Below are 26,910 nucleotides of genomic sequence, written 5' to 3'. Positions count from 1 at the left end.
CAGTGATGGACCATGTGCTGCATCCCCTCCTGTTAGCCAGTGGTGAACCATGTGCTGCCTCCCCTCCTGTTAGTGATGTGTCATGTGCTGTAACCCCTCCTGTTAGTGATGGATCATGTGCTGCATCCCCTCCTGTTAGTGACGGACCATGTGCTGCATCCCCTCCTGTTAGCCAGTGATGGACCATGTGCTGCATCCCCACCTGTTAGTGGTGGACCATGTGCTGCATCCCCACCTGTTAGTGATGGACCATGTGCTGCATCCCCTCCTGTTAGCCAGTGATGGACCATGTCATGCATACCCTCCTGTTAGCCAGTGATGGACCATGCGCTGCATCCCCTCCTGTTAGCCAGTGATGGACCATGTCATGCATACCCTCCTGTTAGCCAGTGATGGACCGTGTGCTGCATCCCTGCCTGTTAGTGATGGACCATGTGCTGCATCCCCTCCTGTTAGCCAGTGATGGACCATGTGCTACCTCCCCTCCTGTTAGTGATGGACCATGTGCTGCATCCCTGCCTGTTAGTGATGGACCATGTGCTGCGTCCCCGCCTGTTAGCCGGTGATGGACCCCATGTACAACGGTGATCTCATAAGATTGTAACAGAGTTGAAAGTGTCTGTCACCTAGTGACATGCTAGTGGCCATTTCTCCCACGTGTGGTGACGCTAGTGTAAGCAACCCTACTGTGCTGCCAGTCTATAAAAGTCAAGTTCATACAGTTATGTACATTACATAATACTTAGTAATAAATGACTCTGTTACTGGCTTATGTGTACAATACTTTTGTTATTTTAGAGTGTACTCCTTCTACGTATATAGAAAAAGGTGAACTGCAAAACAGCCCCAGGCAGGGCCTTCAGGAGGGGTCCGGAAGACGGTATTGCTGTCCTGGGAGGGGACAGCTCCATGCATGCCACCGCCCCGAGGACCTTCTAATGGGACAAGACTTGAAGGCAGAAGACAGTGAGGCGGGTGATCCTGACCCTGTGCAGGCCTAGGCTACTGTGTGTGTGTATGTTAGTTTTTAAGAAGAAAGTTTAAAAAGTAAAAATAAAAATAAAAATAAATTTTAAAATAGAATAAAGCTTATAGGATAAGGATACAATGAAGGAAAATATTTTTGTACAGCTGTACATGTTTGTGTTTTAAGGTAAATGTTATCACAAGAGAGTCAGAAAGTTATAAAAATTAAAAAGTTTATAAAGTAAAAACGTTACAGTAGGATATCGAGGAATGAAAATATTTTTAAACAAACTTGGTGAAGCCTACATGTACAGTGTTTATAAAGTCTCCAGTAGTGCACAGGGACATCCGAGGGCATCCCATTCACTCGCCACTCAGACACTGGCTCACCCAGAGTAACTGCCCGTCCTGCCAGCTCCACGCATGCCAAGTGCCCTATGCAGATGGGCCATTTCTAATCTTTTATTTATTCTAAAAATACTGTATTTTTACTGTACCTTTTCTATGTTTAACTATACAAATTCTGTGCGTTTTTTTTTTTTTTTTTGAGATTGGGTCTTACTATGTTGCCCAAGGTGGTCTTGAACTCCTAAGCTCCAGTGATCCTCCCAAGTAGCTGAGACTATAGGTGCAGCCACTGCACCTGGTTTGGATACACAGTTTCCTACCATTGTGTTATAGTGGCCCACAGTATTCAGTACAGTCACAGGCTGAGCAGATTTGTAGCCTAGGGGCAACAGGCTGTACCATACAGGCTCAGTGCATCAGCTCGGCCAGCTAGACCTGTGTGAGTAGACTCTGTGATGTTCATGCAAGGAAGAACTCATGTAAGAACACATTTCTCGGCCGGGCGCGGTGGCTCAAGTCTGTAATCCCAGCACTTTGGGAGGCCGAGACGGGCGGATCACAAGGTCAGGAGATCGAGACCATCCTGGCTAACACGGCGAAACCCCGTCTCTACTAAAAAAAAACACAAAAAATTAGCCGGGCGAGGTGGCGGCGCCTGTGGTCCCAGCTACTCGGGAGGCTGAGGCAGGAGAATGGCGGGAACCCGGGAGTCAGAGCTTGCAGTGAGCTGAGATCTGGCCACTGCACTCCAGCCTGGGTGACAGAGCGAGACTCTGTCTCAAAAAAAAAAAAAAAAAAAAAAAAAAGAACACATTTCTCAGAATGCATCCTTGTCGTGAAGTGACACACGATTGTACAGGGACGAAGCATACAGCAGTGGCTGCCCCAGGGGGAGGATGGGGAAAGGATTTCACTAGAAAGGGACCTGCTGAGGGGATGTTGGGGGCTGGTGGCACTGTCCCACTCATGGTGACAGTTGCATGGGTCTGCCAGAGCTGTGCACCGTCTGATGGTGGCAGTGGCTGAGTGTATACATATGGCCAAACCCATCCAACACTTAAAATGGACGAATCTTGGTATATTTAAGTTGTACCTCCAAGTTAAACCAAAAATGCAAAATTCAAGTACGCACACCAATATTAGTTGCCATACACAGAGAATGTCATTACATACGGCTTCGTCTCATCTGTGGTATACGTTTGGCTGTATTTTATATTAAAATAAAACACATCAAGAAAAAAATGAAAAAGAACAGATGAGATGCACACATAGCAACCCAGATGGATCTTTTTTTAAAAAAAAGTGCTTATGGAAAAAAGTAAAAAACAGATTGAGATCTATAACGATATAGTTTAAATAAATAGACACTTTGATAATTGTGCCATGGTTACATAAGATGTTAATGATGGGCGAAGCTTGTAGGGGGTAGAGCAATGCTTTCTATAAAATCTTTGCAACTTTCTGTTGCCTGAAATTATTATCAAATAAAAAGAACACTTGCAAAAAAAAAAAAAAAAAGACACATTAACTAAATTAGAGTAGCTGCTTATCAGTTGGGGGCGGATTATGGAGATTCAAGAGAATAAGTAAGCAAGAACGGGGCTTCCCATGGGCCAGCATGATGCCAGGCCATGAGTGGGATTAACTCGGCCTTCTCCATGTGGACGACAGAGTTACAGTCAACGGGTGTTTGCCAGCAGGACTTGGAGAGCCTGTACTTTGCGAAGAAGGACAGCGTGAAGGAATGGTGACAAAGGAATGGCTAAACACATAAGTACATATAACCAGGGCTGTCTCCTGACGAGGCTAATCCTGTCTTACGCATAGGGTTGTACATACACAGCCCAAATCACAGAAGCCCAAAGATCATGAGTAAAGTCTTCCGAGGTCCTTGTACTGTTTGAAAGGGAGTTCATAGATTGACTCATTTTAGACCCGGTTAAATAATGGGTAAAATTTCAAAGGTAAGCTGAAAAGGAATAGAAAGAATCTGTAAGATTTCCATGTGAATAAAAGGTAAAACTGCATTAAAAATAAATACTTTAGGTCAGGCACGGTGGCTCATGCCTGTAATCCCAGCACATTGGGAGGCCGAGGCAGGAGGATCACTTGAACCCAGGAGTTCAAGACCAGCCTGGGCAACATAGTGAGACCCCATCTCTGCTAACAAACAAATAAACAAACAAACAAATTATCCAGGTGTGGTGGTGCACACCTGTAGTCCCAGCTACTCAGGAGGCAAGGGCAGGAGGATCACTTGAGCCCAGGAGTTTGAGGCTGTAGTGAGTTATGACTGTGCCACTGCACTCAGCCTGGGTGACAGAGTGACCTCCTGCCTCTAAAATAAATAAAGAAAGAAATACTTTAAAAATGCAGTCACTTCGAAAAATCAAAACAGGAGTTTTGTGGTTCTCTGTTTTTTTTTTTTGGGAGACATGATCTCACTATGTTGCTCTATCTGGTCTCACACTTCTGGTCTCAAGCAACCTTCCCACCTCAGGCTCCCAAAGTGCTGAGATTACAGGTCTGAGCCACCACGCCCAGCTGAGAAAGGATCATTTTTTAAAGTAAAAACAAGATGTTGATGGGGCACTAAGACAGAGTACCAGATCCAAATACAGCAGCCATCACCCAAAAATGGGAAAAAAAAAGGTTAAAAGCCAGATTCTCTGATTGGATTATAAAAGTCCAGTTCTATGCCCTTACATGAGACATACCTAAAATTTGAGAATAAACCCACAACAATGTTATTTAATAAAGGATGATGAGGGTATTTATATTAATATCAAATGAGATAGACTTTAAGTCAAAAGCAAAAAACATTATTGTGTAGAGAAATGGTTACTTCAAAATGACAAAAATTCAAATATCCAGGAACATATAATAATTCTAAACTCATGTTCCTCAAAATATACAAAGCAAAATTGGGTAGAATTACGAAGAAAAAAGAGACAATCTGCTATCATAGTGGGAGATTTCAATACTTCTTTCCAATTCTTGATAGGTCAAGCAGATTCAAAATAATTGAAGGTTGTAAGAGATGAGAAATCCGAACTGAAGTGCTTCTCTTCCTCCCTCTCACATACTCAATATGGCACAGGGCACTTCTGTGACCAGCTGCGAGGTCGCTTCCCCACACACTGAGCGACACTGCAGAGGACACCGGCTGGGTGTCCTCAATTCAATTCCAATGCCATCCACCTGATCCCGCAAGTAGGGGCTCAGTCTCACGCGATGGCCCCACCTCCAATGCTAGTGCTTCTGACCAACCTGCCATGAATCAGGGTTCCTGTGACCCCCTCCTCGGGTTTGATGATTTGCTGGAGCAGCTCACAGGACTCAGGGACACACTGACCTGCGTTTACCCATTTATGGCACAGGCTGTGATGAAGGTGTGGATGCACAGCAGGTGGAGAAGACGCGGGGGGCAGGCATAGGGACGGGCACGGAGCTCCCAGGCCCTCCCAGCAGCACCCCCAGGCACCTGCATGTGTTCAGCTATCTGAGGACTCCCTGAACCCTGTCCTTTTGGGGTTTTGTGGAAGCTTTATTAGGAATGCGTGATTGATTACATCATTGGCCATTGGTGATCAACCTTCAGCCTCTCTCCCCTGCCCGGAGGTGGGGAGTGGGGCTGAAAGTCCCAACCCTCTACTGCTTCCTTGGTCTTTCCAGTGACCAGCCCCGTCTTGAAGCTATTTCAGGGCCACCAGTCATCTCATTAACATACATAAGAAATGCTTGTCACTCTGAAGATTCCAAGAGTTTCAGGAGCTGTACGTCAGGAAATGGAGATGAAGATTAAATATACATTTCACAATATCACAATGAGGTAGGAAGTGGGACTCAACTCTGGAGGTGGGGCTCAGGCACAGGACCAAGTTGAGGACTAGCTAAAATAGGGGCAGGGTAGAAAGACCTTTCCAGAACACACGTGCACCAGGGTGCCTAACGGTTTACTATTGCCATGGCAACACCAGAAGTTAGTGCCCCTTTCCATGGCAGTGACCCACTGACCTGGAATTTACCACTCTTTTTCTTGAAACTTCTGGATAATCTGCCCCTTAATTTGCATACAATTAAAAGCGGGTGTAACTATGACTGCAGAAGTGCCTCTGAGCTGCTTCTCTGGGCTCACTGCCTATGGGGTAGCCCTGCTCTGCAAGGAGCAGTCCCTCTGCTGTTGCTGTACACGGCCACTTCAATCTAAGGTGCTTCTAACACCACCAGCTTGCCTTCAAATTATTTGCTGAACAAAGCCAAGAACCCTTCCAGGCTAAGCCCCGCTTTGGGGGTCACCTTCCCTGCATCCACAAGGGTACAGAGGATTTGAGCAATAGAATTGACCAGCTTGGTTTAACTAACATATAAATAACTACGCACTCAGCAATTGTAAAAGAGGTGTGAAATATTTATAAAAATTGGTCACATACTATGCAACAAAGCAATTCACATACAGATTACATTTTATGACAACATAATTAGAAATCACAAAAAGACAAGTTTCTTAAATCCCATGGTTTGGAACTTTAAAAACACATATAAAACAACATATATCCAAGAAAGCAATCATAATGGAAATTTAAAAACCAATACAACTGAATGGTAATGAAAATAATACATACAGAAACCTTCAGCGTGGAGCTAAAGTAATGCTTTGAGGGAAATTTGTAGCCTAAAATGCTTATATTAGACAATAGCAAGGGCTAAAAATGAGTATGTTCAGCATTCAGCATAAAAAGTTATCTTCATTCCTAATAAAACCAAAGAAGAAGGAAGGAGGTTATAAAGATAGGAGCAGGAATGAGTGAAGTGGGGGGCATAACACAGGGGAACCACAAAGGCAAAAGTTTGTTCTTTGAAGTGAATGATAAAATAAACAAGTTGAATAACATAAAGAGAAAAGGCACAATTCAAACGGTGTTAGGGGTGACAAAGGGGACCCGACTACAGACACATCAGAAATAAGAGAACGTTAGGAGCAATGTGATTCCAACACATTCGAAAACTTAGTTGAAGTAGTTGGATTTCAGAAAAGCACAATGCACTAGAAGTGACTCAAGAAGAAATAAAAAGCCTGAATAGCTCCATAGTTAGTTGCTAATGAGAAGGACTCTTAAGGAGAAAGGCTGGAGAGTGTGGAGAGAGAGAGGGAAAGGCCTCGTATAAAAGACCCTACGAGGAGCTGATGGGGAGGGAGGTAGGCTGGGGCTGGAGGTGCTGGACCCAGCAGAAGCAGAGAGCACAGCTTCTCCACTACGAGCTCTAGGAGAATGTGAGAGGTGGGGCACGTGGAGCCAGCGCAGCTTTGAAGACGCTGTAGGTGCCTCCCACCTGAAATCTGTGTCAGGGCCTGGCCTGCACTTAAAATTTATTTGACCAGCACTTCGAATAGTCCAGGCCCAGATAATACATCAACATGGGGTCTTACTTCTTGCTTTGTTTTTGGAAATGGAAATTGCTCTATTTTTTCCCTGATAATACTCCTTCGTTACAAATACGTCATGCACAGGTGCTCAGTGTAGACCAAAAATAAAATTCTAAGTCCCCCAACCGACTGAATGGACTGCGCTCTTAGCCAAGGAGATTCCAAAGAAACCTAAAAAGAAAAAACGAGTTCAGGTTATGATGAGAAGGAGGGATCAGACATGCCTCATTATACTCTCCTTTCTTGGGAATTCAGACACAAAATTGATCAGCATTAACATTAAACAGAAATCTTAAGACAGACCAAACAGACTTTTTGTAGAAAAAACATACCAAATTCCAACCTGATCCCAGCAGAGCATCACATGATACTAGGCTCTGAAAGAAATCAAAGGATTTTACCCCAAAGTGTATTTCTTTGACATGTTTTGAAGTGGCCCTGCAAGGCTGTCTCTTGTGGGGGAAATTTACATTCCATAGAGAATCCTCTTCCATTTCCAGGTCTTTTTCTGACCTTGAAGAGATTAGCTGAGAGTGTAGCCTAACATCTTTTAAAGGTTGAATAGCAAACATTTGCCATCTACTGCCTCTAAAGGTGGCCACCTATGAGACTTCATCTACAAACTAACTTTGCTCTCCACAACCTCTTATCTAACTTAAACACCCTTTCTGGCCGGGCGCGGTGGCTCAAGCCTGTAATCCCAGCACTTTGGGAGGCCGAGACGGGCGGATCACGAGGTCAGGAGATCGAGACCATCCTGGCTAACACAGTGAAACCCCGTCTCTACTAAAAAATACAAAAAAATAGCCGGGCGAGGTGGCGGGCGCCTGTAGTCCCAGCTACTCGGGAGGCTGAGGCAGGAGAATGGCATAAACCCGGGAGGCGGAGCTTGCAGCGAGCTGAGATCCGGCCACTGCACTCCAGCCTGGGCGGCAGAGCGAGACTCCGTCTCAAAAAAAAAAAAAAAAAAAAAAAAAAAAAAAAAAAAAAAAAAAAACACCCTTTCTATTGATTCCAGGTCTTTAGAAAATAACTCTTCCAACCAATTGTGAATCGGAAAATCTTTAAATCCACCTATGACCTGGAAGCTTCTGTTTCAGGGTGTCCCACCTTTCTAGAACCAATATATATGTCGTATGTATTGATTGATGTCTTAAGTGTCCCTAAAATGTATAAAATCAAGCTGTACCCCAATGACTTTGGGCACAGGTCCTCAGGCCCTCCTGAGGCTGTGTCATGGGTCATAATCCTTAAACCTGGCGAAGTAAACCTCGAATGATGACGCCTAAGTACACCACCACGACAGCCTGGATACCTGGGTTTGAATCCCACCACTGGTTTAGCTCTGTGACTGGGCAAGTCACCTACTCGCTCTGTGCCTCAGTTTCCTCTTCTGTGCTGGGTGGTTGTTACAAAGGCCTGCATCACTGTCCCTCATCCCCTTCATCAGTGCCATGGGTAAGGGCACGTGTCATTCTGTGCTTCTCTGGTCTTCACGGAGGTCCCTTCTCTGGGAGCTTCCACTAGGAGTCCCTGAGCCACCAGCATAATCTCTACAAGCCTGGCGCATACCCGGGAGGTGCTGCATCGAGACCTGTGGGCCACGGAGACCAACGGGACCCATGAGATGTGAACAGCCACTGCCCTCCACACATGGCTGCTGTTCCTCAGCCTGGACCCCTGGCCTGGCCTCCACCTCGCCCCCCCTCACCAGGCCTGCTCGGCTCAATCTGCCCTCTTCTCCTCCTACGGCTGCCTGTTCCTGGTGCATTGCAGGCACGCACCTGGAGGCAGGGGCAGGTGGCCCCTTCCCGGAACACTCTGGGGCCTCTTTCCCAAGCCCCTCAGACCTCTCAGCAGTCAGATGCTGACAAGCGCCTCCTCTGAGCACACCCCATGTGCATGCCAGGTTCGGGGGAACCGCTGTCCTGCAGGAAACTGCCTGCCTCCCCGCCAAAGCCTGCTATAAGGCACATGGCTTTGGGGAGACTCAGAGGCAGGGGTGTTGTGAGGCCAGGACAGTGGAGAGGGAGGCACCACCGAGGTTTGGGGCCAGGAGTGCTTCTGGCAGCCACAGGCACAGATTGCCTGGAGGATGGCAACAGTCGGGTGGGGGAAGGGGTTGGCCAAGCGGTGGTCCAGGCCTGAGCTGTGTGACCCTGGCCACACCCCATCCTAGTGACCTGTTAGTGACCTGGGGTGGGCCCAGAAAGAAATCCCCCGCAGCAGCCCCAGGGTGGGGCCTGAGCGCTGAGCCCCTCTCTCCACACCAGCAGGCAGTGGGCTCTGGCGGCAAGCCTGAACCTCCTGAACCTCCTAAACCTTCAAGGGGTACAAGCCCTGGCCCATGCTGCCCATGCTCCCCATGCCGCCAGCCTTGGCTCTGCAGCCACTGGTGACATCAGCAGCCTCCAAGGCTGGCCCTACATGGGTGCCGACCACCGTCCGCCTCTGCTACCTCCGGGCTCAGCCAGGTCCCTGCCTCCAGGAAGCCTTCAAGAGTGGGAGGTCCAGTCCCTGCCCTGCACCCTCCCTGCCTACCCTCAGGGTCCTGTCACCAGACTGTGCCCACCCCTCTCCTCCAATAAAGCAGCCCCTGCAGACCTGTCCCTCCCTCCTCTTCCCTGCCCCGGTGCCCAAGGCACACCCTTGTCCTTCAGGAGGTTAAGCGTTACCCAGTGGAGGAACGGGGCGGAGTCCATCAGAAGCTTCCCCTCTAGGGGTGGGAGTCCCTCGGCTTCAGCAGGGGCAGGGAAAGATCAGGAAGGACACGGAGGAGAGGTCGGGGGCGTGCAGCGAAGGACCACCTCACCCCTGTGCACACTGCAAGGCAGGAGGGGATGGGTTCCTGGGGTCCCCAGCACCTGAGCAGCCCTGGAACCCGGGCTTGTAGCCCACCCTCACCCCGGAACTCCTGGGAGGGGCTGAGGAGGTTGCTGCTGGGGGTGCTGTCTCCTGCCTCCCCCCACCTCCCCTTCCTGGACAGGGTCCATATGGTGTTCCCAGAGAGCCATATTGAGCCCAGCGACACCGCCTCTGCCTTCCTGGGAGAGCTGGGAGCCATCCGCCATTCCCCCAGAGGCTGGCCGAGAGGCCACCATGCTGCCCCTCGCCCCAGGGGGGGTCCCTGCTTCTCCTGGGGGCTGGGCAGGGCTTTGGAGCCAATGTCTTCTGCGATTTGGGGGAAGGGTCTGAATTTGATTATCCTAAGATTGCGTACGTTTAAATACAAGTTTCTAGGCTGGGAAATGCTTCAATTCTGTAATTATAAATTTCAGGACCTCTAATGGGAAGGGCTGCCATCTCTTAATGGGCTCTGGGTGCCTAGATGATTCAGGCTGCCCAGGCCTCTGATCCGGCTGCCGGCCCTCTGGGAGAGACCCTGTGGCTCTGGGAGGGAAGGTTCTGGAACACAGCTGACATGAGTGGTGATGGTTCAGGCTTCCGGCTCTGCCAAGGCCTTATTTGGAGGAGTTTCCGCTGTGCATGGGGTGGGCGGCTCGCACGTTCACCAGCTATTCGTAGACGTTCCTCCCTCCCGATTATTTTTAGGACCTGACAAGATACTCCAGAGCCCGCTGCTTCCGACACCTTGAGAAGCGCCAAGTCACAGACTGCTGGCCCTGGAAGGACCCTCAGCTGGCACCCGTGGGGAAACTGAGGCCCAGACAGGGAGGGTCTGAGACAGGGCCAGGAGCGGGCCTGGGCAGCCAGGCACCCTGGGAAGAGTCTCACCTGTGTTCAGGTCCCTTCAGGGGCTGCTCTGAGCTGACCCGGCCAGAGACATAGGATACCTGGCGGGCAGAGGTGTGCTGCTCAGGGTCTTCAGAGGGGCCTGCGCCATCACTGCAGGGGTCTGAGAGCTCCCCGGGCCACAGGGAGCAGACAGCAGAGCAGGGCTGTGGTGGAGGCCCACTGGCCCCTCCCACTTATGCACTCCTAGGTCTGGGCCTCCAGGGAGGTGCTCGGCCCTCGCCAGGACCATGCCTCAGAGCCAAGAAGCTTGTGGGGCTGTAGCAGGGCTGGGGAGATGGCGCTGGTCAGAAAAGTCTGCCTGGTCCCTCCAGACCCTGCACTCCAGACACAGCCCCCACCAGGCCCAGGCCTCTCCAGGCCCTGCACTCCCCCTCCAGGCCCAGGCCCAGGCCTCTCCAGGCCCTGCACTCCCGCTCCAGGCCCAGGCCTCTCCAGGCCCTGCACTCCTGCTCCAGGCTCAGGCCCCTCCAGGCCCTGCACTCCTACGCAGATGCCTCCCCTGCTTCCTGTTTCAGGACAGATCATAGGGAGCTGGGGGTGGGGGCAGCAGGGCTGAAAAGGGAACTCCTGGCTAATGGAAGGTTCTGGAACAAATTCTGGAGTAGGGAACACACTATGCAATTGCTCCTCTGGAGTTGAGCCTTCTGGGAAGCAGGGCCTGGGGAGGTGGGTGGACCCAGCAGGAGGGTCTGGCCTTCATCTTGAATGAGACCAATAGAGGTTAGGGGACAGCCCCACTGAATGGTCATGATGCAGCCCACACAGTGGTGAGGGGGTGGGGTCAGTCAGGATGGAGAAGGGGAAGAGGGCGAACCAAAGAGCAGAGTCTGCTGAGGGGAAAAGGGGCCCTCACGTTGCAGCACAAGGCATGCAGGTTAGACTCGAGGAAGGACTTCCTGACAGCAAGCTCTATTACTGCTGGATTGGGGCCAGGGAAGGGGGGTGAGAGAGGTGGTTGTGAAGGGCCTTGCCGGAAAGAGCCTCTGGCCTGTCTAGAGACACAGCCGCTTGGTGCAGGGGGTGGGGAAAACTTCTTAGGCTTCCTCCCCTTCTGGCATTGTTTGTTCGGTGACAGGAAGGGGAATGAGCAGATAGGAGTTAGGTGTGAAGGAGCTTCCTCCTCATCTCAGGAGTGTGGGTGCTGACGAGACGCACAGCGCCTGGGTGGCTGCCACTCCTGTCTGCTCCACCTCCAGGTGACTCAGAGACTCTAGTCATTGTCCTTATGTATCCTTTCTTCCATCTACCCATCCATCCTCCATCCATCCATCCATCCGTCCATCCATCCACCATCCATCCATCCACCCACTCATCCGCCCACCTGTCCATCCACCCACTCATCCACCCATCCATTTATCTACCCATTCATCCATCCACATGTCCATCTATCCATCTGTTCATCACCATCCGTCCATCCGTCCATCCCCCATTTGTCCATCCTTTCATCCACCCATCTATCCATCTATCCATCTATCCACCCATCCATCCTTCCACCCATCCATCCTCCAGACACTCCCAGTTTATGGGAGTGAGGAACAGAGTAAGCTGGCAAGATAATAATTTCCAAACCTGGCCGGGCACGGTGGCTCAAGCCTGTAATCCCAGCACTTTGGGAGGCCGAGACAGGCAGATCACGAGGTCAGGAGATCGAGACCATCCTGGCTAACACGGTGAAACCCCGTCTCTACTAAAAAAAGTACAAAAAACTAGCTGGGTGTGGTGGCGGACACCTGTAGTCCCAGCTACTTGGGAGGCTGAGGCAGGAGAATGGCGTGAACCGGGAGGCGGAGCTTGCAGTGAGCTGAGATCCGGCCACTGCACCCCAGCCTGAGCGACAGAGCGAGACTCCGTTTAAAAAATAAATAAATAAATAAAAAATAATTTCCAAACCTATAAGCACCATCATTACAACAGAGATCGTGGTGTCTGCTGTCTTGGGCATCACCAGCACCCAAAATCACTCTCCAATATCATCACCATCACCACCATCATCATCATTATCATCATCATCATCACCATCATCACCACTATCACCGTCACAACCATCACCACCATTATCACCATCAGCACTACTGTCACCATCATTATCACCATCATCATCACAATCACCAATATCTCCAGCCCCAGATCTGTCCACAAAACTGTCACCCCCACCTTTGGCCCCCACAGTGCTCCTGCCTATCACAGTGGCCTCCACCATTCTCAGTCCAGCAGTTCTCCCAAGGGCAGGTGCTGCTGATGGCGACAGATGGAGGGTGTCAGAGGAGGTGGTCTCAACTTCACCAGTGACATGTTGCTGAGGAGGGTGGCACTTGTACAAGGAGGCCAAGACAATAGAGTAAACACAAGGCCCATGAAGATCTTTCTGGCAAACGGGTCAGCCCTGGACTCCACAGGAAAGGAGTAGCTTCAGGTGGAGGGGGTGGCAGGTGGATGTGCCACTGGTACCCTCAGGAAAGCACCCCGTTGTGGGGAGGGTCAGGGAATTTGAGGTGGGGTCGCTGCGTTGTGGGTATAGCCTTGCTCTCAACGCCTGTGGGACGCCAGCCAGCCTGAGTCTGGGTATCCTCTCCTACAGACAGAATCGTGGTCCCTGCCTTGCTCAGTGCCATCACTGCGAGCAGCTGGATGAAGCAGAGGGAAACCAGCAGAAGTTTGGGAAGAGGTGCCTGTTCCAGCTTGGGGCATCTCCATGGCCTCGGGCCCAAAGCACTGACCAGCACACGGCTCACCACAAGAAGGTGCCTGGGGCAGACCCAAGGGTTTGATGAATCTCCAGGGATGATCCCTGGCCAGCTTCCTGCTCTGAGAGACAGGGGAAGAGAGCAATTTCTGTGATGCGTCGTTGTGAACGCTGGGGCCAGGGCAGGACATGGGATATAGCTTCTCCTGGCACAGACATGGCCTTCTGGGAGGGGCGGACCACAGTGAAGGAGAAACGGGACTCTGGCTGCCACTTAGTCTTGACCATGGGGACACTGAGCCCTGCCCCAATCACATGTTGAGCCTGACCTTGGCCACACTCTGCGCCCTGATCCCGGCCACAGGCTGAACCCTTATTCTGGTCACAGGCTAATCCCTGACCTGGGCACACTGTGAGCCCTGACCCTGGTCACTCTGTGTGTCTGACCCCAGCAGCTCACACTGTCCTGAGTTGCTCCTGCTCCTGGTCACTCTGTGTGTCTGACCCCAGCGGCTCAGTCCTGAGTTGCTTCCCTTGCATGCAGGGCTGTGTGGCTTGGGTCCCTTCTTGTTATTCGTTGTTTTGTTTTGTTGCAGCTTCTCCTGTCACTGGGTGTGAACATGGGGCCAGCAGGTCAGGGAGCTGGCCAAGAACCTGCTCTGGCCCCTCTACAAGGATGGGGTGACCTGAGTGGAAGCCCCACCTCCAAAACCTGCCCCAGGCTCTGTGCTGCCTTCTGCAGGCGGGGAGCTGGGCGCTCAGCACTTTCTCCACCTGCTCCCAGGAGCCATCCTTAGTTTCTTTCCGTAACTAAGGATGAGGAAGGGACCACAGTCCACAGCCTCTTATCTGAAACCCCGGTGCCAAGTGGAAACTGTTTGGGTTAAGAAAGAAGGTGTGATGTGTGTGATATTTCACTTAGTATCCTGGGAGGAGCATAATAAAATGCATTAGCATCCCTGCTGCAGAACATACACGCGTGTGCATGCAGCGGTTCAAAGGAGCTTTAGAGATATAGTGTGACTCGGTTTTCATCGGGTTTTGTTGTCCAATCTCGCCAAAACATTCTGGTTTTCTGGGGGTGCTCAGATCTGCGACTCGGGGACTGTGCTTCTCAACTGCTGGAACCCAGGGACTTTGCACCATCTCCTCTGGGTCACTGCAGACACACCGCCCCGTTCCCAGACATCCACTCCACGTCCACCCACTCAGTGCAGTCAGTCATGGCCACACGTGACCATCTGTGATCACCCACGGTCACTGCGGTCACCGCACCCACAAGCACCTCCCCCGTCCCGCCTTCTCTGCTGGTGAGGACTCTGGGGTCAGGAGGCGTGACAAGGCACAGTTGAGCCTGCAGGGGGGCGAGGGGGATGCCAGGCTGTAGCCCCCTCTGCAGCTTGGGGCGGCATTGCTCTCACAGCCCAGCCTCTGTGCAATTTTCTCCTGGTCCTGGGGCCCTGCAGGGTGGAGTGCACAGTCTGAGGGGGGCCCCTCCTTCCCCGCTACTGTCCCTGCCAGCCTTGTGGCTTCCCCCAACCAGCCTCCCTTCGGGGGCTCAGGCTGCCCCCTGCCGGAGACACAGAGGAAGGCAGGACGTGCATCTCAAAGCTCCTGGGGTGGGAGGAGGGTGCAGGGAAGGAGGGGCCTCCGTTTGGGCTGGTGGGGGAGGGCCTAGGAGTGTTCACATGTGCTCCCCATTCCCCCCCGGGCAGACAGGACCCAGGCCTGGGGACAGGAAGTGCTCCCAGCAATGAAGAGGGGACCCAGAACTGTGCCTGCCCCAGGGCAGAGGCAGGAGCAGAGAAGGGCAGGGCCCCAGGTGGGCGGGAAGGAGGGGGGAGCACTGAGAGGGAGGCTTCCTCCCTCCCTTGGAGTCCCTGCCCCCACATGCATTTCCACTGTGTCAGACTATTTTAAAGAATCGGTGTGTTCATTCTGTCCCTCCTGAAAATGACTAAAGGAACAAGGAGAGTCGAATGTGTCCCCACTGAGGGGCCTCAGAGCTCTGTGAAGCTCATGTGCTGAGAAGGGTCAGGAGGGAGCCAAGGGCACCAGCACTTGGGGCTCCCTGAATGTTCCCAGAGCCCCAGGGAGAGGGGACACCTTGGGAGCCACACGGCCGCTGGCCTGGGAGCCCAAGGCCCAGACGTCCAGGCCCAGGGCAAGGCAGGAGCTGCAGGGCCCACCTGGCCTCCCCAGTCCTCCTGGCCCAGGGATGAGGGGACACCAAGGACAGGCAGGACTTCACCCCAGCAGCCAGGGCTGGGCCAGGACACCGGGCCACACAGAGGGAGACCACACAGAGAGGACATGGGTTTTTAATTCTTTTTATTGAAGAAAAGAAAAGGAGAGAAAAAATAGATTCCCCCCTGCTTCTTCCTGGAGGGGGCTCAGTCCTGCCCCTGGGGGCCGTGAGGGTCGGAGGGCTGTGCTCTCCACCTGGGTCTAGGAGGGGCCCAGGGCCCTGGAAGGTGTAGGGGGCTGGCTGCTTCCCAAGGGATGGGGGTGTTTAAAAAACGGTGCCAGGCCGGCCGGGCCAAGCAGGCTGGTCCTCCGCAGCAGGAGCTCAGGTGGGCACCCTGGGACGCTGGCCGCACTGGGCCTGTCCATGGTCCACAGCCGTCTGCCCATCTGCCCGCCGGGCCTCGGCCCGAGGAGGGCAGAGTCTGAGGCACCTTCAGCCTCTGGTGCCCTGTGCCTGCTGGCCGGGCTGCCTCCTGTCCTGCATCTGGCTCTGGTCCCAGCACTGCGGGCCCTGTGCCTGGCCGCCGTCTGAGCGCCCTGAGGCCGGGGCGCGGGCCTGGCCCGCCGCCCGCGAGCGTGTCTGTGCCCGTCTGCGGCAGGAGCGGGCGGAGCAGCATCCCTCCTCCATGGCCCAGTGCGTGGCCGCCGCCCACCCGCTCAGACCTCGGTCTGGAGGTCGATGATGTCCTGGCCCACCAGCGGGATCGTGGCGCCCGACCTCTCCCACTCCACGCTGCGAAGCTCCAGCGGCGACGGCTGCAGCGGCTCCAGCTCCTTCTTCACCCACGTGGGCGTCCCGTGGGCTTTCCGGAGGCTCTCCCAGGGCCTCTTGTTGGGCGTCGGCTGCTTTTCCGGCTGCTGGGTGGCCCAGCGGTGCAGGAGGGGTGGTGCCCGGAGGGAGAGCCATGAGCCCGAGGAGCGGGGGGAGGAGGCAGACACGCATCAGTGAGGAAGGGACGGGAGGTGGGGGACAGACAGGGGACAGGATGAGGCTTTCGGGACAAGAGCCCAGAACAGAGCTGGGCAGCGGCAGGCGCAGATCCTCTCCCCACCCTTGGCAGAGGTTGCGAACCCCATGGTCGGGTCAGGCTATGGGGGCCCTGCGCTGGATTGGCTCCACCCTAATCCAGACCCCTGGCCCCAGGAGCAGGCTCATGACCGCTCAGCTCCCAGCATGGCCATGGCCTCCAGAGTCTGGCATGGCAGGGTCAGGCCGGCCCTCAGGGACAGGCAAATGAATGAATGAATGAGTGGATGAAGTGGGCAAAGCCAGGGAAGAAGGGAGACGAGGCTTGACCTAAGGGCTCTCCCCACCCCGCCCCTCCCTGCCCTTCAGACCTTGCTGTCCGGGCCCAGCACCTCCTTGTCCTTCTCCGCTGCGTGCTGCAGCTTCCGGTTCAGGTCCTGGAACATGTCTTGGTGCCGCTTCCGGGTGTGCATGATCTTCTGCAGGCGGGGTCTGGACAGTGAGTCCTGGGCCAGGAGCCCACCCTGCCCGCCCTGCCTGTCCCCTGGCTCCCGGGGGGCTGCCTGGCCGTGTGGGAGCTCAGAGCACATCTGGCCCTAAGTGTCTGGGGGAGGGGACACCAGGACTCACCTCAAAGTCCAGTTCCGCATACCGCGACTTCCGCCGCTGCAGGGAAAAGGGGTTCGTGAACATTCGCCAAGGGCCCCTAAAATCTCCTGACAAGTCCACGCCTCTCCTTGCCTGACACCGAGGGCATCAGGGACTCGCTCATCTCATCCCTGCCTTCAGGGACCAGGCCAGACCTGGGGGACACGCCTGGGGACGCACGGAGGCAGCTCCTCCAGCTATGCGCTGGGTGCCAGCGAGCAGCCCCAGGGCGGGGCTGGGGTGTTCAGCTCGCCTGCTCACGACTCACTCCCCAGGATCAAGGAGACCTGAACTTGGGGCCACATGGCTGGGTTCCCCGACAGAGAACTCGGGGACACATGGCTGGGTCCCCCGACAGAGAACTCGGGGGCCACATGGCTGGGTCCCCTGACAGAACTCAGGGACACATGCCTGGGTCTCCCCGACAGAGAACTCGGGGACACATGGCTGGGTCCCCCGACAGAGAACTCAGGGACACAGGGCAGCATCACCAGAGGCCAGGAGCCAGGTGGTGGGGACAGGTTCCCCTAAAAACCACATCCTGCAGGCCGACTGAGGCCAGGTCAGCTGCAGGCTCCAGGCTGACCTAGGCAGGTATGTGCTGCCAGGCTGCCCCACGGGCTGGACTAGCGACTGTGCAAGGTGCAGGTCCTGATTCGTGGGTACAGACTGTGGATCCCTGAGCCCCTTTGAAACGGGGTGAGACCACGCTGCCAAGCCTAGGGTGGGGACCACATGGCAGACATACTCAGCACACCCAGCAGGGCCAGGGGTGGGGGGTGCAGCTGGGAGGCAGAGCCAGCACGCCTGGGTCCCAACACAGTCGCCCCGCTGATGGCATGGGGGTCCCACCCAGCAGGGGTGACCCAGCTGCTGCCATCGCTGGCTGGGGTGCAGCCCACCCCTGCCCCCTCACCTCCAGGGAGCTCACAGACAAGGTGGCGACATTCTCGTTCTTGGTGCTGGGCCCCGTGCTGGGTCCCGGATGGGCCGCAGGCTCCCCGGGATCCCCCAGGCTGGGGGGTGCTGGCTCCAGACTGGGCGGTGGGGGCAGGGGTTGCTGGGGAGGTGGGGGAGGTGGGGGCGGGGGCGGTGGGGGCTGGGCAGGGGGCGCCTCAGGGGGCCCGCCACTGGGGGCCTGGCGGGAGGGCGGGCTGCGGGCAGGGAGGCTGGCCTCGGGTGCCGTGCTGAGGTGGATGAGGCGGGTCTGCGGCATCTGGTCAATGTGGATGCTGTACTTGGGCTCCTCCTTGGGCTTGGGCCGCAGCGTGGCTGTGGCCGTGGGTAAGATCACGTAGCTCGTGTCCAGAGCCTTCTCCTGGGCCCGGCTCAGCTCCGAGTCCAGCTTCTTGAAGATGTCCCCGTCACCGACGAAGGAGGACTTGGGCGCCTTGTCCCTCTTGAGGGTCAGTGAGTGGTTGGGGAAGTCGGGCAGGGGCCCGCCGGGATAGCGGGGTGAGCCGTGCAGGTGCAGCTTGGACACGTTGGCCGGCAGGCTGTTGAAATTGGTAGGCGGCCCCTTGGCATGGGCCAGCTTCAGCTTCTCCTCCTCGGGCAGAGACGGCCGCTTCAGTGTGCCCGTGATGGTGGCTGTACGGCAGGCCGCGATGTCCTTGTTCAGCACTGCAGGGGCCGCGGGGGAGACAGCGGGGACAGGTGTGGGGGTGAGGACAGCGTAGCACGGTCCCCAGCAGGAAAGCGGCCAGTCTGCCCTGTGAGGCCGCCACCTCCTGGGAGACCCCGGCCAGGTCCTGCTGGGTCCCGATCTCAGGGCCGACTGCAGGTACCACCCTACCCAGGCCTGGTGCTACACCCCCTAGGGTTCCTGTGTCCTCAGATGAGGCTGCCACACAGGGTGTCCCTCTCCGCCAGCCCCAAGATGACAAATGGCTGCCACCCACACACTGCCCTCCCCAGCGCTGAGAAGAGCAGGCGAGGGCGGCCTCAACTCCCGGAAGCACAGGGACACAGGCAGAATGGCCTGTTCTTGTGGCAGAGCCCAGCCGAACCCAAGTGCTCCCAACGCCCATGGCCCTGGGCCTGGTGTGGTTGGGGGACAGTGTGGGGGAGCCCAGTGGTACTGAGTGCAGCCATGAGGCCCTGGCCCTCTGTCACAGCCCTTCCTGCATTGCTGCCCCTGGGGCCTGCAAGCCTCCCCACTCTGCCCTGAGGGCCTCCCAGTCCCTGGAGAAAAGTCCCCATACCCAGACACCTCTCGATTCTGTCTCTGGTCAGCTGCAAGGACCCCAGCTGCCCTGACCTCTGAGTGGGGCTCCAGTTTGCCCCCGACCTCCTGTCAATGAATCCAGCCCCTCCTGGTCGGCAGAGAGCCCCAGGCTGACCCTCACCCAGCCGCCTGCCCCTGCCAGAGGGGTGCCCACCCTCCACATCCCTCCTTTCTCCAAGCCCCAGTCTCCAAAGATCCAGACCCTGGGACCCTTCCTGGGAAGCCTGGCCTGGCCCGTGTCCTGCCCTGTGCAGGCTGTCAGACGGTTACCCACACACCAAGCCAGCCCTGGATGCCTGTGTTCAGCAGCTGCTCCCTTCAGCCACCTTGCTAGGCACACAGGCCCCAGGGTCACCTGCCAGGGGGCACTCACTCTCCCAAACACAGGCTTCCCTCTCCCCCTCAGAGCTCGGCAGGCTGTGCTCCTGGCCCCGTCCTCTCCTCCACCCTCTGGACAGCAACACCCTGCGCCCATCTTCAGCCCTGCCCCCACCATCCCCACCCGAGAGCAACCCGTCATCCTCTCCGTCAACCCACAGGTCCCACCCGGACAGCCGCAGCACTCTCAGGACACACGTCCCCAAGGCCGCCCCACCCCGCACAGACCCTGGGGCTCCCGACCTCCCCCACACCTCACGCTTTGCTTCCCACAAGGCAGAATGAGCGCCTGGCCTGTGAGGGATCTGGATGCCTCCCTCGCATCTGCCCAGCTCAGGGCAGAATAAAAGCCAAGCTCCCCCCAGGCCTAGACCCCTCGCTGGCGCCCCGCCCACCCTCCTCCTTTGAGGAAGCTCCCAGACACTCAGCACCAGTTGCTCATGGCGCATCCACTAGCTGCGTGCGATCCAGAAGGCACCGCACACAGCGCACGAATGAGAGGGAATCAGGGGCCCAGAGAGGCCCCCACACACCAAAGCCACCTGAGGCTCCAAGTCCTGGGGCCACCCCGTGGAGAGGCTGTGGGACTGGATCACAGGAGACCCCAAGGGGGCAGAAGGTGCTTTTTGTCCAGCTCCCATTCAGCCCAGCCCTGATGTCACCTCCGCCAGGAAGCCCTCCTGGGGCCCAACTGGTACCAGCACACACTCCCCACCTGGGGCTGTCCCAGCTCCTCTGCCAGGGCTGTCTTTAGAGAACGTGCTCCTCAAATATCTAAATGACCAGAGGGTGCATGGTCCATTGGCCTCTCCACAGCCCAGAAAGTCACCGCCTGTCACTGCCTCAGGACCTGGTTCACAGAACAGTGGTGGGGCAGAAACAGACCCTCCCAGTCTGATGCTTGGGGATGGGCGGCAGAGCTTCCTTTATTGGGCAGTCATTCCCTTTTTGCACTTGGTTCCAGGAAGCTCAGCACCGGCCGAGGGCTCCATGGTGGGTCCTTCTCCCCGCCTTCCTCTTGCTCCCCATCGTCGCCCGAGCCCGAAAGCCCCACTCACTTCTCCCCCTGCTGGGACTGGTAATGAGGAAATGAAGGTGGCACAGAACACAGGTGCTAGAGGGGGGGCAGGCAGGAGGTGGGTGGGGGGAGGGGCATTGGGGTGGGGCTGTGCTCCAAGCTGGAGCCACGACAGAGGAAGAGGAGATGCCAGGTGGGCAGGGGAGGCAGCCAGGGGCTACACGGGCACCTACCCCGTAGGAATGCCAGGGCGGTGTTCTGAAAGCTTCTGATCATGCCCCGTGGACCCTCCTTTGGCCTTGGGGCGTGGGCGGGGGTGGGAGGCAAGGTGGCCAAGGTCGCTGCCTCGGCTGGGCCCCCAGGGCAGGTCCCCTGGGTCCGGGTGGGCCTGATGGTGTGGCTGGGTGTGGGTGGGGGCGGCAGGGGTGGACAGGGATGAGTGATGTGGGTGATGCACAGGTGGAGGCATGGAGTGGGGCTGTGCAGGGGGTCGGGCTGGCACTGTCCTCTCACCTGTCGGGCGCTCACCTGATCTACAGGCCAGATCCACGTCCTTCTCGAAGTCGGTCTGTAGGACAGAGACGGCAGGGCAGGGTGAGCGCCTCTGGGAGCGGGGCTGTGTGCACGCGTGCACAGATCGCTCAGGAGGGCCACGGTGCTTCGGCTGCCCCAAGGAACCCCCATCCACGTTCACAGCCCAGTGCCCACGTGGGCGACCGCGCCTCCCTATGCGCTTGCCTGTGTGGCGGGCGTTTGCGTCTCTGGATGGATGCATGTGTGAGTGTGAGCGCGCATGCGTGCTTATAGCTATGTCTGTGTATAAGTGGTGAATTTGTGTCCCCGTGTTTACGTGTGGATTTATGTGTTTGTAAACGTGAGAGAATGCGTCTGAGTGTTTGGTGCATGTACGTGTGTATATATCTCTGTATGTGGCTCTGTGTGTTTCTGAGGTTGTGTGCGTGCACGCACGTACGTGTGTGAGCCTGTTTGTATAGCACACGTGTGCTCTCTGCAAGGCGTCTGGGGAGCTGAGGACCTCCTGCCTCCTCCGGTCTCATCTCTCCCCCTAGGCGTGGGCCTGTGGCACCAGAACTCTCACCCTTGGTCCCCCACATCCCTCCAAGGGGGTCCTACCCACGGGCTGGGGAGAGGCGGTGGAGGGGGGTTAAACATGCAATTCAGGGCCAAGGCCAGCACCCACCACCTCAGGCAGCCACAGCAGGCTGACAGTCAGCTGGGGAAGCAGCAGTGGGCGGCCCAGGCACACCCTCAGGGAGCTCAGGGCCTGCCCAGGCCTGGGGCTGTCCTTCTCCAGGGGCCCTGGGGCTCCAGGGGACAGGCCTGCCCTTCATCGAAAACCTGGGGGTTTCTTCCCTGCAAATGCAGGGGTTGGGTTGGCTGGAGACAGTGAAATCTTCCCCCTGGGATCAGAGGTCAGGCCAGGAGAAACACGGGGGGGAAGCTGTGTCCCAAAGTGACAAGCTAGCCACTGGCGGACACCTGCGCCCTGGCCGATGGAGATACTGTGGCATGGAGCCGTGAGGGGCCTGCCTGGACGTCACCTGAGAGCCGAGGTGGCCGTCTCACCAAAGGACCTCACCCTCACCCGGGGCTGGACGTGCCATCTGTCCAGGACAGGCCCTGCCTGTGAGCTTCACGACCACCATGAGATGGCCAGGCACCCCGGGACGCTGGGAGCACCTCCCGCATGCCAGCCGTGCAGAGTTCACCTGGGGTGTGGCCTAAGCCCAAACAGGTGGCCCGACAGGGCAAGAGTCAGGGAGGACTCCCTGGAGGAGGGACCCACGGGAGTGTGCAGGGTGGGCAACCCCTGGGGTGGAAGCTTGGAGGACTCCCTGGAGGAGGGACCCACAGGAGCCTGCAGGGTGGGCAACCCCTAGGGTGGAAGCTTGTATGAAGGACACAGGGGCAGGAGCAAGACCAGCACAGCTGCGGGTTCTGCTTAGCACCAGGCCAGGGAGTGGATGTTGTTCTGAGGCCTGGAGGGTGGAGAAGGGGGCCCGGCTCCACCCCGTGTGCCAGCCCCCGGGTGCTGAGGCAGGAGGTCTAGTGACGGGTGTGGGTGGGAGCAGACTTGGTGACTAAGAGCCCACCACGGTCCTGGCTGGGCCCCAGGGGCACAGGGCTGCAGGAAGAAGATGCTGAGGTCAAGGTGTGAAGAGTTGAGGCTCCATGGGGGGCTGCTGGGGGCCCTTATGTAGGAGCCGCCACTCGGGCCGCCCTCCCAGGGCCTGTGCGTGTCCTGGGAATGCTGTGATGTAGAGAGGGCGGGCCCCAGGCGCGGGCAGGGGTGCAGAACACAGGGCTGAGGACACCAGGACGGGCAGGGCGAGGGCAGAGAGCCCATAGAGGGTGAAGGCAGGATGCCCACGGGCCACCAGGGAGGGCCACCACCCCTGCAGGGGCTGAGGCCTGGGCAGCACCCAGGGAGCACCAGGGAGGCAGCAGGTGGGAATACGCAGGGTAGGGGCAGGGGATGGGCGGGCTAGGCTGGACTCCTAGGTGGCAGCTGAGCAGGACACTCCTGGGTGGGGATGGAGGGCGATGAGGGTGGGCCTGGGAGGCGTGAGGATGGGGACCTTGAGATGAGGGCTGGGATGCTCAGAGGGCGGTGTACAGCCAGACAGGCACCGCTGCCAGCGGGGGTGAGTGTGGGGTGGACGCAGCCTCTGCTGAGACCTCCAAACTCAGCTCAGCCCTTCCCAGCTGGAAACCCCGGACCAGGGGTTCCACTTGGCGACCCTCAGTTTTCCCAGTTGCACACTGGGTTCAGAGCTCCTCTCAGCAGGGCTGCTGGGGCCTAGGGGAGCTTGGGGCACGGTGAGGGCCTGGAGGCACCCGGCAGGGGTACAAGGTGGGTGGGGCAGCCTGAGTCCCCGGGCCCTGAGTCCTACCATGAGCTGTGCGTGGCCGTTCTGGAAGGAGCCTCCCGAGTCCCCGTTGCCCTCCTCCTGCCGGTCAACCACACGGCATTTCACAGCGTCCTGGACCTGGGGAGGGAGAGCCGCGCACCTCAGTGGTAGCCACGCCCCTACCCTGCGCCAGCGCCAGATCAGGTGAGCAGGATCTCCGGGGTGGGGGATGGGGGGGCGGGCGTCTCGGGGAAGGGCAGGGCCCCCCAGCGGGAGGCCTCCTCACAGGGCCACCTCTGGTCTGCAGGGTCATGACCCACTGGGTGGAGAAGGGGAAACGAGACCCCAGGAGGGGAAGAGCCTACCCCTCCCCTGAGATTCTCTCTACCGAGCTCCCAGCCGCCGAGAGCTGCTGCAGGCCCTCGGGCCAGGGTCCGCCTGAGAGAACCTGCAATGGCCTGCGGCGGGCCGAAGATGTCCCTGGGCCCGGCCTGCATCTCCAGCAGCCTCAGCGTCGTTGCCGCCTCTGAGCCAGTGGAAAGCCTGGCCCTCAGTGCCCTGGGAGTGTCCGCTGGGGGCGTGGGGTGCTGTGCCAGGGACCGTGAGCCTGGCCCTTCCCCACAGCCACCCCACTGGGAACGGCACACTCTGTCAAGGGGGATTTCACCCTTCACGGCCACCCACTCTTCGGGGGGACAGTGGTGATGATGGCAGCAGGCTCTGTAGGATGGGCTACAGAGGAAGACCTACCCAGCGGCCAGCACAGGAGCTTATGGACAGGGAGCTCCCAAGGAGGTAAAGACATCATCTAGGAATGTCAACTGTCCCTCCCCTGGGGCCAGCAGCCACCTCCTGCTGGCTGCTCTGGGCAGCACACTGACACTCCCTCCGGTGGTAACAGTGTATAAAGGAATCCTTGGGGGTGGGGGGGGTGGGGGGGCATGAAAGCACAGAGGGCTTCCTGGAGGAGGCATCCAAATAGAAGTTGGCAGAAGCAGAAAGAGGGCAAGCTGGAGCTCCTGGTTTCCAGGCACCCACCTACCTACCCACTCAACCACGGACCTGTGGCCCCGTTCCCTCACCCAGTGCTCTGCTTCATGCTGCTGGGGGGCTGAGGACACCCAGCCCACCCCTCTCATCAGGCAGATGGGGACCGAGGCCCAGAGTGGGCGAGAGAATTGTCCATGGCTTCACAGCTGGTCAGAGGCAGGGCCAGGCCTGGAAGCCAGGGTCTCGCTGGCCTCTGACCCCTGGACACCAGCTAAGGACTCCAGGCCGCCACGGCAGGTGTGCCTTCCTGCCATCCTCTCCCTCACGGACTTGCCCTGCAAATGCCTACTGGGCACCTACCATCTGCCCGGTCCCACAGGCAAGTAGGGAAGTGTTCTTTGTGGGCGAGCAGAGGAGCTGGGGCTCCCCAAGTCCCTCCAGTACCCTCTCCGGGAACACCCGAGCCAGCCTTAGCCCAGGAGGCCCCGGCTTCATTGGTAGACAAGGGACTGACTTGCCCATCTGCAGGAGTGTCCCAGGCCACAGGGCCGGCTGGGCTGCCTGGCATGGCCTCCACCTGGCCCAGCCTCCTCAGCGCGCCCTGCAGCCCTGGCCACCACCCCTGAGGCTGAGGACCAGGGTAGGGCTCGAGGCCCCTTGCTACCAGGCCCAGGCGGAAGCCCTCTCTGGCCAGGACCTTGAAGGCCCTGCAGCATGCAACCCACACGCAGGGGCTGGGAGCTCACTGGGGGCTTCAGGGAAGTCTGGCCCTGGTGTCCTCTGTCCCCAGCCACCATGGGAGCATGCCGGGTCCCCTCCTTCTCCGACCCCATGTGACAACCATGAGGCTTCTTGCACATCTCAGACCCCCAGCGCCAGCTCTCTGCTCCAGGTGGCCCCGGGCTCTGCCTGCCTGGAGCTCCTCCTTTCCACTGTCTCCTTTGCAGCTCCCATCACCGGTCAGTTGGTCCTTGGGGATTCGCCTAGTTGCTTGAGAAATCTCTCCAATTTCCATCTTTTCTATTTTGTGAAACATTTTGCCTCCATTTTCCTTCTACTGAGTTTTGAGCTGCTCTCTGTTTTTAATTTCCACAAGTCTCTTCTTGTTCCTTTTTCATAGGCTACTGTTCTTGTTTCACAGAAGCCAGGTGCTGAGGGCCAGGAGTGTGGCCTCAGAGAACTGCCTGGCCTCAAATCCCAGCCATGGTGACAAGCTCCCGTGATGAGCTCCCTGGAGCTGTCCTGTCTGTGGAACGGAGCAGATGGCACCTGCTTTAGGAGGTGTCGTGAGATTCACTAACATGAGTTCATTGCTGGGGCCAGGGCCTGGCCCATGTGTTGCTCACCAGGGTGAGCGACTTCTCCCAGGTGAGGATAAGGAGGGGTCAGTGAGGTTTCTCCTTCCTGGGCTGCCTCTGTCCCCACGCTGTTTTCCTGCTTGTCTGGGTGGGTTGCAGCTCTAACAGGAGCTCTGCTGTCCTCATGAGGAGCCGCTGGGATGTAAGTGTGGAGCACTGTCCAGCTGGTGGCTGGCTGGTATGGGAGCCGTTTCACTGCTGGACATCAGAACTCCGGCTCTTCCTCCCGTCTTTCCTCGAAATCAGATTGCCTCGAGAGGGGTGTTCACACCTCCCTGCAGAGGTTTGGGTCTGGGAGGCCAGAGCTGACACATGACCCAGGCTCAGCGTGTCCACTTCCCCACTTGTCTCCAGGTGGCACCCCCATCTTCAGCTGTGCCGGCTGCCCCAGGCCAGAGCCCCTCTGTTCACTCTGCCCAGAGAGTGAGGCCCAGGCCGGGGAGGCCAAGCAGGGCAGCCCTGCCCTTCCAGGCTGGGATGGAAATCGCCACCTAAGGCCTGGAAAACCAGGGCACCCACGCCTGACGTTCCTGTGGCTGCCAGAGATCCTGGGGAGGCAGCGGGTCCCACTCCTGCCACCCTGTCTGGCTCCCTACAGCTGGCCGAGGCCTGAGCTGTCTCCAGTCAGCTGGGGCCGCACTTCTCATCCTGCTTCTCCACCTGCCAGCTCCCCTGCTGTCGGCTTCTCCCGAATTCTTCATCCTTGGGAACCTGTGTACTTTTCAATAGTCCCTCTGTGGTCTCTCCAGGGGGACCCAGGAAGAGGGAGGTGGCCACCCCGCTCCTGGGCCTTCTGCCGTTCTGGTGCTGATCTGGAAGCTGGTGTCCTCGTCCACTGAGGTCGACATGCAGCTTTCCCACACTCCAGCCTCCGCAAGAGCATCCCGATTGTGGCCACCAGGTGGTAGCTGGGATGTAGTTTGGTGAAAACCTTCTAGTGACACCTTCTGGAAAGATCCAGAAAACGCCAGAAGCAGGAGTCTCTATTGCCCTGGAAGCTGTCTACTTCTGCTGCTGGCTTCC

General features: G+C 57.1%; 1 protein-coding gene across 1 annotated transcript in view; it reads right to left on the bottom strand.

Annotated features, from left to right (window-relative positions):
- Positions 1-15,494: 15,494 nt before the first annotated feature.
- The window catches only part of ADGRB1 (adhesion G protein-coupled receptor B1), an 85,480-nt gene continuing 74,064 nt past the window's right edge, over positions 15,495-26,910 (bottom strand). The window contains exons 25-30 of the mRNA XM_025394538.1: positions 23,582-23,677; positions 21,195-21,234; positions 17,960-18,666; positions 17,026-17,061; positions 16,767-16,874; positions 15,495-16,283 (exon numbers count right to left, since the gene is read on the bottom strand). Coding sequence (XP_025250323.1) covers positions 16,086-16,283; positions 16,767-16,874; positions 17,026-17,061; positions 17,960-18,666; positions 21,195-21,234; positions 23,582-23,677 — 1,185 coding nt within the window. The 3' untranslated portion in view covers positions 15,495-16,085. The remainder of the gene's footprint in view (positions 16,284-16,766; positions 16,875-17,025; positions 17,062-17,959; positions 18,667-21,194; positions 21,235-23,581; positions 23,678-26,910) is intronic.

Source organism: Theropithecus gelada, chromosome 8 (assembly GCF_003255815.1).
Source record: "Theropithecus gelada isolate Dixy chromosome 8, Tgel_1.0, whole genome shotgun sequence".
Taxonomy (NCBI): domain Eukaryota; kingdom Metazoa; phylum Chordata; class Mammalia; order Primates; family Cercopithecidae; genus Theropithecus; species Theropithecus gelada.
Note: the sequence above shows the minus strand (reverse complement) of the source record. Positions and strands in the feature narration are given on the sequence as shown.